Source organism: Micrasema longulum, unplaced genomic scaffold (genome assembly GCF_059751315.1).
Source record: "Micrasema longulum isolate JH-2025_06_02 unplaced genomic scaffold, ASM5975131v1 h1tg000248l, whole genome shotgun sequence".
Taxonomy (NCBI): Eukaryota; Metazoa; Arthropoda; class Insecta; order Trichoptera; family Brachycentridae; genus Micrasema; species Micrasema longulum.
This window is the reverse complement of record NW_028277453.1, coordinates 319,059-332,404: the sequence shown is the minus strand read 5'-3', so window position 1 is coordinate 332,404 and position 13,346 is coordinate 319,059. Positions and strand designations below refer to the sequence as shown.

The following is a 13,346-nucleotide window of genomic DNA, read 5'->3' as shown; positions in this document are numbered from 1 at the left end:
GGGCGGGGGGGTCCTCTGGGAAGCGATTAGCGAAGTCGAAGGGGTTGGTACCTTTGACCTTGGTGCTGTTTGGGACGTTGTCCCAGAACAAGAGGGAGTCGGCTCCTTTGTATCGGCTGTCTTCGGGATTGCCTCTTTTGCCTTGGCTTGGGTCTGGCGAGTCGATTTCTTCAGTTGCTGCAGCTTCTTGGTTGCTCGGCTTTTTTTCCATGACGGGATTTCCTTTCTTCGGCTGGTCCTTCTTGATCTTCAGTTCCGGGCTGCTTTTCGATCTAATAATGACAGGGGGAGAACGAGGCGTCAAAATTGACGTCTCGAAGGGGTTCTTTGCAGGCGAAGGCGTCGCCGTATGGCCTTTCTCTCCGGCGTCGACATTCCCAGCTGCTGATTTGCGGTCGGGATTGGACCTGGAAGGACGTCGGCGTCCCTCTTCAGCTGGAAGCTGGAGACGGAGTGTCTACACCCTCACTCGGAGATTCCGGGTGAGGTAAAACAACGCTCGACGGAAACCGTCCAATCACCTGCGCTGATTTGATCCTGTTAGTAAAAACAGGTCAAGCAGCTGAGGTGGTCGACCAGGAATGCGACCTTAACGAGGACCGGTGAATCTAATCTAAGCGAAAGCTGGTCACTGCAGGACTAGAGTGGGTACTCGACACCTGCGCGCCAACCCGTTACCAAACCTCGAGAATGGCCAAAAGAAAAATAAATTCCTTCCCGCCAACCGAGGGCAGCCGCAAAAACTAAACCCTAGCCCGAGGAGGATATAGCCTCACAACCGCGAACGAAATATAACCGGTTCTGGTCCGACGACCTGTCCCCGGCAACCCCGCCCGCAGCCGGACAAACCTGACACTACCCCGGGAGCGAAGTGGTTTGAGAGGTTGGGGGGTAACTCCCTCGCTCACGTACCCTCCGCCCGCAACTGATACACCGAACACCCACTAAGAGGGGGTGAGTCCTCTAGTTGGCGTCCTGTATATTGGAATGTGAAACAGTCTATGTTGACGCTGTCTAAGGTAATTATCAGGAACATAAAAGCTAATGCTCCGCATAATTTCAGGGTTGTCAATAATACCGCGCAACAATCGAAAGAAGTGCGTTGTTAAATACACATTCCTTCTAGTCTTCAAACTGCTGTAACCAAGCATACCCTGGAGAAACTCAGTGGGATAAAGCCATGGATAATATCCGCACTCCCTCATGTAGAGAAACCGAAGAAATTTCTTCTGAACCCTCTCCACCATAAGAGAGTACTTCAACTCACACGGTCCCCAAATCATCGAGCCACTCTCGAGTCTACTTCGCACCAACGAGTTATAAAGACTTCTCAGTACTCGTGTACTACCAAAAACCCTAGCAGTACGCAAGACGAATCCTAACATCTTCAATGAACTACTACAAACTGTTTCGATCTGATCATGAAATGTCAGGGAACTCACAAAAGTGATGCCTAGATCTTTAACCTTCGCAATCCGCAAAAGATTCTGGTCATTCATTCTATAGCGGAAGAATAGCGTTTTGTGGGCCCTGGTGAAAGACATAACTGAGCATTTTGAAATATTGAACAATAATTTATTTCGTCTTCCCCATTCAGATACGTTTAATATATCCGTTTGGAGAGAACGAAAATCATCCAAAGTTTTAACCCTCAAAAATAGTTTCAAGTCATCCGCGAATAATAAAAAACGCGATTTGACTACAACTTTTTTAATATCATTGATAAAAATAGAGAACAGTAATGGACCCAAGTTGGATCCCTGGGGAACACCTGAGTAAGTATTAAAAATTTTTGATGCAAACAAGCCATGTGAAACGTATTGATTTCGGTTTCGGAGGTAGCTCGCCATTAATTTTAGCATTCCATCCGAGAAACCGATCTCACTCAGCTTGTTTAACATAACATCATGATCGACTGTATCAAAGGCTTTGGCAAAGTCATTATATGAACAGTCAACCTGATGTCCTGCATCTAATGCAGCCGTAATATAGTCTGTAAATATCATTAAATTTGTTTCAACCGAGCGACCCTTCCTGAACCCATGCTGTTCATCTATTATAAATGGCTCGACTCGAGAAGCGATGATTTTACTTATTAAAATTTCAAATACCTTAGCTGGCGCTGAAAGTACAGCTACAGGTCTATAGTTTTCTACGGATGACTTAGAGCCACTCTTGTGTATAGGAGTAACTTTAGATATCTTCCAAATTTCTGGAAAGACTCCTGTATTTAATGACAAATTAAATAAAAAACAAAGCGGCCCCTTTAAAAAATCTACGCATCCTTTAAAAAAGAACGTCGGTAAAAAATCTGGGCCAAGAGAATTGGTATTATTCAATCTATCTATGATCGTAGCTACGTCTTTCTCATTGATATTTGGAATAACAATAGATTGTGCACCGTTTTGCGTAGTACACCGCTTAGCAGCGTTAACGTCAAGAAGCGGAGGTTCACTACTGTATACATTTTTGAAGTGACCTGCGAACGCTTCCGCAATATCTGCGCCCCGAACAGTTCGATCACCCCATGTCATGGTGTCAATATTCCCGCCGTTTGCCTTTTGAGATTTAATAAAATCCCAAAAACAATTTGTATTTTTGAGAATATTGTTTTCCATATTGGAAATAAATGACCGGTACGCTGATCGAATGTCACGTTTAACGCTAGATCTTAATCTACCAAACATTTCATAATCATTCTGACAGCCCGCAGCTTTCCATCTTTTATGGAAGGAATGCTTAACCTGAATATCCCTAATAATAGCCCCAGAAAACCACCTTGGATATCGCCTTCTTCCAGTTGTCCGAGACCTTCTAGGAAAACAAGAATCAAGTACTCCTTCAACAATACAATAAAAGTTTTGCACCGCCTCATTTACATCCAATGTGTCGTATACCTCATTCCAGTCGATACTGGCCATTAAAAAGCATAGCTGGTCAAAATTGCCCTTATTGAAGTTCCAGCCTCTCCAACTGACTGTGCCTTCCGTGGGAACTTCAGTTCGATGGGGACGATTAATCGACACACTGATACAAAATTCAAGCGCGGGATGATAATTGTCTTCTCTTGTTAGAGGTGACAATGACCGAAACACATCAACTTCTTTCCCGGCAAGTATTAAGTCCAGAATCCTATCTCTAGAATTCAAAACATCATTACACTGGGAAAGTTTCAACAATGAGCACAAAAAAGTTAGATCAGCCTCTATACCTTCAATGTTGCTCGCTGAAGGTAAGTTGAAATCCCCCAATATAATGACGCTTCTGTTCTGAAACAAATCTAAACTGGACAAAACCCTGTCGAAAAATAATCGATATGTGTTAGCCTCACTCGCCGGAGGAAAGTAAAGTACACAAATAAAAGTAATTTCGAGAGCGTATGTTAGTTTTACCCAAAGATCTTCATTGGTAGTTTCCAATATAGAAAACCGCTCGACTCGCAAGTTTTCTCTATTTCTCACTGCCAATAAACACCCCCCACCCTGCCTGTGGCCATACCGGTCTCTTCTCACAACTGTAAAATTACTATCAAAAATCTCGGAATCAAAGACGGTATCATTTAACCACGTTTCGGTTAACGCGATGACGTCATGATCGCCAGCTGCGACATTGTTGTAGAACTCTACACACTTCGTCTTTAAACCGCGAGTATTCTGGTAATAAAAATGCAGCTTTTTATTTGATGCATCACGAAAGAGTCATTTGATATTTGGAAGACGCGGAGGATCTCGCTTGTCTTCCCACTCTTTAATAAAAGATTTGCGTGGCCAATTTTCCGGTTTCAAAACTATGTCCGTTATTCCTTTTGGAATACCGATTTTAAACGACGAATAATCACCCCGTGCTTTAATTTTTGCAATATTAAATGAAGCGGTACTTACAAAAGAATTCAAATATTTTAACATGTCTTCACTCGTGGTGTCCTTGTGAAAAGGATAAAAATGATAAAATTTTAAATCCTGCTCAGTTCGTCTTCCAATGCTACCACGAATGAAGACACGTTTTTTATTTTTCACTGTTTTCCACTCTGTGGCGTCGCGGGTTGAAGATGGCGGTGTCACTGCTGGATTTACAACAGCAGTGGCAACAGGAACAGCGGCGGCGGCAAGAGCAGTGGCAGCGACAGGAGCAGTGGCAGCGGCAGGAGCAGTGACAAGTAGTGAATACGAACAACTGGGGATCGGGGCAACCTCAGTCATTACCTTCCCCGGTCGCTCCGGTACGCTGCTATCCTTCCGCGAGATCGCAGACATTACGTTTGTGGATTTTTTTCCAACTGAGCGAGTATTAATTTTGCGCTTCTCGTTTATTACCGGCGCAGGTACCATAGTCGACTCGGCTACACGCGCCGACAGCGGCGGCGCAGGACCGGAGTGCGCAGAAGTACGCGCTGTAGACACTGCGACGCAGTCTGCAAGTAACGCCGCCGTATCAGGATGTGCCGGAACGACGTTAGTAGGCAGGACGGGCGAGCCGGGCGGGCCGCGGTCGGCTGACGCGGACTGCGACATATTGTTGCCGTTACACAAGTCGGTAGAGATCGGCTTAGGCAGAGATTTCAAAGCATCCAAAATCTCGCCAAATCCAACGCTCACCTTATCCTCAATTGATGTAACTCTGCAGAGTAACAGAGCAATTAGTTTACTCTGTTCTGCCATCACTTCACTGAGATCCTTCGACATAGTGAACACTTTATTAAATTTAAAAACGGAGCGAACAAAACACACGCGTCCTTCGCTACAATGAGTAGTACTGTGTTTTGTCCAGATGTTTATTAAAATTTATGTTTTTGTAGTAATTTTTATTTTTGGCATTCTTTAATAATGTATCTCAATTCAAAACAAGGCTCTTGGTCTCATACAGTTAGGGGTACGTTGTAATTTGTTTGTAGTAATATGTATTTTTGTATGAATAAATAAAATAAATAAATCATATTATATTACATGCACAAGAAAAATTACCTAGCTACATGTAATTCATCTCGTTTTATGATCTCCATCAATTCATCTACACTAATGTTGAGGTATTCGTCAGACATGGATATTTCAGAAAAATTACTATCAATAAATTTGTCACATGCTTCCACAAGAGCAGTGCAGCCAAGTGTGTCTGCAAACTGGCGGATTCCAATCACAATGTGGGGGTGAAACCTGCAACAAAAACATTATCTAAATAAAAGTTAGTAAACATTTGTATTTAACCACTTACCAACTTTTCAATGTCTACGGTTTCGAGACATACCCGTCACATTGTCAGGACACTAATTACATTTAGTAACAAAACGGTAAAGGTTATGCGTCATTCAAAAAATTTCTGCTCTACAAGATATTGTGTTTGATTTTACGTTGCATACATTAGTTTGTTTGAATACAAACCTTCAAAATGAAATGTCAAGTAGACGAAACGGGCATTTTCATGCTGCAAAATTAATTTGTCGTAACTCTCTTCGTATTGTGGCCGATTTGCCTTCAATCCTCAGCACGGATGCATCAATTGTAGTTGACAGCGATCTCTCGTGATGATTTTGTTGAGTTTGAGGAATTCACAATATACTACACCCAGCTGATCATGGCGCAAAGCCGAGATGATGATGATGTTCAGTGAAGTTCTGACAGAGCATAGTCACAGTGAGTCTCCATAGGAATTCTATGTGCTTCAGCTGCAGATTTTTAAAAAAAAATAATGCTTTTTGGCACAAATGCGCCATGTTTAATGCTACAAAAAAATATTTTGTTTACACTTCGGCGGAATAACATATGCCGTCATTTCAAGCCTAATGGTGGAGCTTCACGATGAAGTTAGCTGTAGTATTGCCCGGTGTAAAAAGGCAACACTATCTGCTGGGAAACATTGAGAACTTATACAAGTCCCCATTAGTATGCTCGAGAAAGATTTTTACAGAGAAAAATATGACTGATTTAATTAACAAGCTGTCTTTAACTCTCAAAAGACTGTGCTAAAAAGTCCCTTTGGAGACAGTACTGTAACGTCGTGTTACATTAAGTAAAATATGACAAGTTTTTAAATACAAGAATTTGAAAAAAAATTAACACATATTTAATTAAATAAATATACCATTTAATAATCTATTTTCCATAATTTATAAAAATAATCATATGAGTAAGCCTGTTATAGTAAAATATGGCTTCATTATTTAAAAAAATAAGAGACCTTTGTGGGTGGACTCACGTGACAGCCACACAAGGGTTAAAAATAATATTTACCAAAAGTCTTTCACCTCCTTATTTACGTTTAAAAAAAAAAAGAAAAATAGCTAACCTGTGTTTTAAAAAATCAGCACAGCCATCTCTTACTTCATTAAGCTGAAGGTATGCAGATCCAACCATAAGAGACTGTACATTGGAGAAATTGATTTTAACACGTCCAGTGTATGCGAAGTTGACAAGGTTCTCTAAGGCGCTGAAAAATGTAATTTTTTAATAACATAGTCGCCTTAATTGGAATACAATGAATATCACAAAATGATATCTTTATAGGAGACAATAAAAAAAATAATGAATGAAAAGTAGGTTTAATAAAATAGAAAAAATGCGAGAAGATCTTGATTGGATAACAATAAAAAAGAGACTGATATATAATATGCTTGTTTTTATATTTACATTCTCAAACAATCAAATGCCCTAATACTTCATTAATAAGATAGTGGTAAATAAAAATTTCCATAATTATATTACTAGAAATTAGGATAGAATAAGGCTGCCATTAAAAAAAAAAACAGAATTTCTAAATTGTATTATGTATAAAGGTTTTAAAATGTATGAAGAGATGCCTGAATGTATGAAGAATGAAAAAAGTTTGAATGAATTTAAAAATAAATGTTGTGTCCCGTAAAATGATGTAAATAGATATGTAAGTAAAATAAGTGTAAATATTACTTTATATACTATGTATTGTAATATGAGCTAACTTAAGAAATAAATAATAAAATAAAAAAGTAACAAAATATTTTTTTTTTTCATAATACAAACATACGTTAAAACACAATTCCAACAAGCAAAACACATTTTGTGTCAATGTAATGATTATTGCAATAATTCAATAAGAAATTTAAGTGTAATGACCTTGTACACATACATGTTATCAAAATATTATGTACATAAGCCGACAATGAGTTTAATGCTTACCATGGATCAATATCCTTCATTGTAATCTCTTTCATTGTACTCTCTACCATATCATTAGTAAACATTCCATGGAAATATGGAATAGTGGATGCCAAAACAATCCTATGAGCCGGTATGGAGCTATCACCGACCTGAAAAACACACGCCATGCTTATCAATCAATGATGTATAGGTAATGCAGCCTAAGTTGAGCCCATCACAGTACTCACACAGATGTATAGATTTAATACAGTGTTACTTTTCTGTCAAGTTATATTTAATTCAAATATTTTATTTTTTATACAAAAATACAACGTTTTTATATCCAATTTTCGTAAACTGGTTAGTGCGTTTGACTGCCATGCATGAAGTTAACATAAAATATTTATGAAGAGTGAATTTTCAATGTTTTTTTGTTGGAAATGTTTTGTGTTAATTTGGAAATATTTTTTTATATATTCCTAAGAACAACATAATTTTTGTATTTTTTATAAATGTGAACAATATTTAAAAACAATTGTATGTTCACAGATATGTGCTCTTAAAATCGTTGCCTACTTTTTGTTTTTATATAAATTAATACTTACTCGAATGAATTATTTTCCATTCCTGTTCTTACTGTTGGATCCAAAAGCAAGTTTTGTAAAATTGAGATTTTTGGTTGGAAATTTTTAGTGCATGGGATGGATTACTTATTTATTTATTTTTTATTTTTAAAGGATTAACTCGCTAAGCCTCTATTAAGAGGCTTGTCAGCAGGTGGGAAAGAGGAAATATGGAAGGAGGTTATGAAAAATACCCCATAACACCCAGACCAATTGAGAAAAAAATATTTCTTGAATTGTTTCTTGTAACTGGCGGGAATCGAACTCGCGATGCCAGTTTCGCAGTTGGCAGTCTAACCAACTGCGCCACGGCGCCTGTCAAAATTGATTTTACTATTTGCTCAGTGGCCCTATTATTTTTGGGCCCAACTGGGTAAACGAGTAGAAACAAAATCAAACAGAACATACACTTGATGGAAGAATAATATTTGAGTATTTATAGAATATCTAAAAGCACACTTCTAAATAATGATTGACTGATTTCACAAATAATTAATAATTACATAGAATGATGCTTAAAATATATTTTCTGTTATTTTATATTGAGTCTTAAAAATGGTGAACGAAAGCACTTGATCTTTTCGACAAATACGCGACGATTGTGAAACAGCCGATTTATAAATAAATGGATATATATAAATCACAATGGATATATCATTTAGCTTTAACCATTATTATGTATTTTTAAACATGTTTTATATTTCAAATTCATACACAAAAATACTTGTTAAATATGTTATTTATCGCAATTCGGCACCGGAATTCACCTAAATTTACCTGAATTGATACAGCAGGAGAACCATTTGCTATTTAAATAAATAATTCAGAGTTTAACATGCCATTGTATCTCTCAATAAATTAAACAAAATAAACATAAAAAAAATATCATTCTATACCTGCGTTAGAAACACATTAATCTTGTCATAAGTTATACCTGAAAATATGTCTTATTTCACATCACGGTAAAAATCCACCTGGTAAATAATGTAACATAGGGTGGACTGATATTATTTATGGTGTTCTAATTATTTTTTAACTACGTTTATATATTTAATGCCAAGCAAACGCAATAGGGCGACTAATTTCCACTTGATTTCCTTTCGCTGGATTTTCACTTAAGAGTAGCCCATGATTTTTGTTTTTAAATACTAAATAATATAATAATGTCAGTCCACCCAAATTTTACCATGCCGTGTGGATTTCGACGATGCGTGTAAATTGGGCCTACAAGTTCGATGAACACACACTAGTACCCTTCAGAAATGTATACAGACATATTACCAACACCCAAATCTCAATAATATTCGTGGCCTTAAGTAGAATAAATTTACCTATACATCATTATTAATATCTTCAACGTCGTGGTATATATTATACATCATGGTATATGGTATATATAAGTCCCAAAACTCGACATATTCTCTCCGAGGGTTGATATGCCATTCATGACACACCAGAATATGAACATTATTTCAGGTGAAAAATCATCAAGTTTTTCAGATATTGGCACTTTTATAGATTTCATGAAAATCTATACCCTAGATCAGCATCTCGTGTGCCACTTTCCATATTCTAGGATTCTTATTTATGTTATGCAATTCTGAATAACCCTACCGTTGATCGCAGTCCAAAATAATATTTTGAAAAATATTTTTTTTATTAAATTGAAAACATATTATACATAATTATATACAATATTCCCAAGGAGTTTAAAAAAAAAACTCATTTAGGGACATACAGATAACAATATTTATTTAAAGACGTTTTTATATTTTAAACTATAATATTATTTACAAAAGCGGAAAAATTAAAATTATGATATACTACAAATTAAAAAGGGGATGAAAAATACTTAAAAATAACAAAATTAACATAATACTAGGCATGGAAATAAATTCAAAATTATGTATACATTATGCAATCTGGGAAAGAAAAATTAAAAAATATAAAAAGTTTTAAAATTACATTTACGTATATATACATATTAGAGCCCGATTCATGAGTTAAAAATAGTTTACCTGTCAACTTTGACTCTTCATACTGCAAAAAAATGTATCACACTAACCTGGCAAGTATTTTTTTTAAATACTCATTTAGCGCAGAAAAATGTTTTAAAATTACTTGCCAGCACAGAAAACGAGAAAGATGTGGCATGACTAAATTCAATAAATACTCGAAGATGGACAAGGCAAAAATGGAAGAATCGTAGGAGAAGCGAGGTCTGTTTGCAGACAGACTTAAGTGGCATTCTATCCTCCCTGCCCCCCCCCCCCCCCCCCCTCCCTACCACAGAGAAATGGTGTGATGGTTTGTTGTTTGTCTTGAAGATGCCTGTTGGGTGTAAATAAATCAAATAAAGTTACCTTAAGTATAACATCACATAATTTTTCTTGTTTTCTGATTTCATCCATCACACTGAAACTGCTGGTGAATAATTCTGTTTGTTGGAAAATAACATTTTCATCTGTTTCGCGGTCCATGGTATAAGACAATGCTGTATAGTCTTTCATTTAATTGCTTTCTCACTGTTTCATCACAATTTTTGTAATCTACAACAAAAACATCAAATGTTATCTTACAGAGCAATTATAACAATCCCATAAGTGAATAAAAAACTTATGGATTTTAAATAAGATTAGTAAACTTATGGATTTCTATAGAAATAATAGATAGTTATCGGATATCGGTTTCATCTCCAATATTTACCACAAGCATAATATTTACCCAAATATTTAATATTGAGGGCCATTTTTAACGAGTTGTAAATAACTCATTATTAGAAAATGGAATCAAGTTGGGGTCGAGTGGGATTCGAACCACGGACCTTTGGTCCGTGAGCCCGAGACACTAGCCACAGGACTACAACCCGATTTTTATAAAATTATAAATAAAGTTATCAATAAAACTTCTAGGTTTAGTTTTACTTTTTTATTATTTTGACCAACGAGTGCTTTCGCCTAAGTAGGCATCTTCAAGACTTGTTAATTTGATTACAACATTTACAGCTTTTATGCTATTTCTAACATATTTGCTTAATCCCAATTTCGGTCTGATAACTCCCAAAAACGACCTGTTTAGCAAACTAATGGTATATATTTCTGTCCCTGTTAAAATACTTATTTGATCTCCTTATCTCCAAAATATGTTAGAAATAGTATAAATGGTGTCAACGTAAACAATTTACCAGTCTTGAAGATGCCTACTTAGGCGAGAGCGCTTGTTTATTTTATTTATTTATTTATTAATGAAATCATACAGTCTTTATATAAAACAAGGTACAAAAGAACAATTTTAAAAAGTAAGACCAATTACAGATTTCACACTAATGAATGCAGGAGGAGAGGGGAAAAATAATTTAATTCTAAAAAAGTAAAAATAAAAATATTACATAAAAAGTTCATAAAAAGGAGAAGACATTGTAAAGCTACTCTACTTTCCTCCCTCTCTCTCTGCTTCCATGAACATTTCAATTTAATTGTAAAAAATCACAATCAACAATAAATTATTCGATGCAGGTAGTAGATGTAGGTAAGTATAAATTAAGAATTGAAATCAAATGTTTAAAATTAAAAGTAAAAGTAAAAATTAAAAGTTTAAATTAAAATTAAGTTAAAAGTTTAAATTAAAAGTTAAAATTGAAAGACAAAATTAAAAATCAAATTAAAAGTTAAAAGTCAAGCAGGAGATAAATTTAAAATGTCTTTAACTGATCTGATAAAAATATGGTATTTACAATGTAGTATGTCGATGTCACTAAAACTGTCATTATAGGTAATCTGTATTCTTCGTAGAGTGCTATTTTTTAAATAATTAGTCATTGAGTTAGGAATGTCGAAGAGTACAGATTGACGAGTTCTACGGACAGGGACTCGATATGAAATGCCTCTAACAATTTCTGGGCTATTAATTACGTTATTAACAATTTTGTATAGAAAGCTCATATCCAACATGGTACGCCGAGTTGCGAGATTTTGAACTTTGTGAAAATTACCTGACTCAGTCCTACTTGAGAATGAAACATTATTTCTGAAATCTAATTTTTGTTGGTCAAAATAATAAAAAAGTAAAACTAAACCAAGAAGTTTTATTGATAACATTATTAATAATTTTATCAAAATCATTAACTATGGAGTTTTATCAAGAAGTATCATAAAAAACATAAATATTAATATTGTATTGTTAAATAAGCAGTTTTTAGTATAATTTACTATAAGTAGTTGGCTGTTGATGCCGTGCTAAGTATTTAGAAAATAAACTAAACTACTCAACATTTAACAAGGGGGAAAAAACGTTTGATTACGAATAAAGATGTTTTAAGTTTTTTTTTAAATGAAATTGTTATATTACCTGTCCCTGCAACAAAATAACGTATCGTTATATTACAAATACAAGACTCTTGTCTCACATTTTAAAAGAGTAAGACTTTTATCACAGAAGTCTACCTATCTCTGATATAGGTTGGAATACACTGCTATAGGTTATGCTAACACTTCCAAAGAAAACATGCGTATATTACTCCATAAATAATGTTAATTATTGCAGCATTGAAACGAGAATGAATAAAGTAAAAGTAAATAATAACCGTTTTCGATGTTATAATTTGATGCTCAAGGTGACCTGATTAACCGTATTTTTGATGAAGAAACCTCGGAACTTGAAACGAATATGAAGGGAAACAAATTAGAACGAAATCTATTTCAATAATGTGTAGGTAATCTCACGGTTTAAAGCTAAATAGAAAAATCGTAAACCACCTTATTGTGAATGAAGTCCAATGACACCACAGATGATTTCTATATTATTTTGGATCAAATGTTGACGGAAGATAAACCAATATTGAAATGAACAAGATAACTAATATTTTACGATTATGTTTTCGTTTCAACGATCAACAACTGTCAGTTCGACCAGTTTGGCGCTTGTAACATTTTTGAAGTGTGAATAGAAAATTTTATAACACAGCTGTTTTCCGTACATTATCTTATATCCAAACCTAAGTATAACAGCAACCGAAAGGTGCGAAACTAGACTAATCTATATCAAATATAAAAATAGTGCCATTTTATTGATAATAAATTATAGTGGTTGTTTTTACATTACTTGCCTCCTTTTTCCGCACTTTACAGGAAAGTCAAAAACTGAATGAGATAGTCAGTTTTCAAGGAAATGTTAAGATCGGTTTGTGGCGCCTCTAGTCAGGTCTATTTTGTCTTCATTTAAAAAAATACAAATAATAGATGTGTCATAATAATGTATTATTATTATTAATGTACAAATGGAATTATATTTAACAATTTATTTAATATTTATTTTATATTGATTATTTGAATGGACAATATTTTTTTATGTTCAAAAATGGAATGAGAGCGGTCATCTGGGTTCGTAAATACGTACTAAAATGAAATAATCACATGCTTTATTATCGACATAAAATTGATAATATTTTTAACCACTAGATGACTCTGCAATCAAATTAAATTTCTAGTCTATTTTTCCGATATTATTTTTCTCAAGTTGCACATAATAATATTATTGTAATGCATTATTAAACAGAAACGTCTTTTCTTTATTGAGGCATTTTACCAAAGTATGACATATTTACGAAAGCACACAAATA

At 35.1% G+C, this 13,346-nt stretch overlaps 1 protein-coding gene across 1 annotated transcript in view; it reads right to left on the bottom strand.

The window, feature by feature from the left end:
* KLHL18 (Kelch like family member 18) overlaps positions 1-12,668 on the bottom strand; it is a 32,947-nt gene extending 20,279 nt beyond the window's left edge. Inside the window, exons 1-5 of the mRNA XM_088223683.1 lie at positions 12,484-12,668; positions 10,093-10,278; positions 7,146-7,276; positions 6,280-6,420; positions 4,962-5,150 (exon numbers count right to left, since the gene is read on the bottom strand). Of these exons, the coding sequence (XP_088079809.1) occupies positions 4,962-5,150; positions 6,280-6,420; positions 7,146-7,276; positions 10,093-10,239 (608 nt within the window). The 5' untranslated portion in view covers positions 10,240-10,278; positions 12,484-12,668. The remainder of the gene's footprint in view (positions 1-4,961; positions 5,151-6,279; positions 6,421-7,145; positions 7,277-10,092; positions 10,279-12,483) is intronic.
* Between the last annotated feature and the right edge of the window lie 678 nt (positions 12,669-13,346).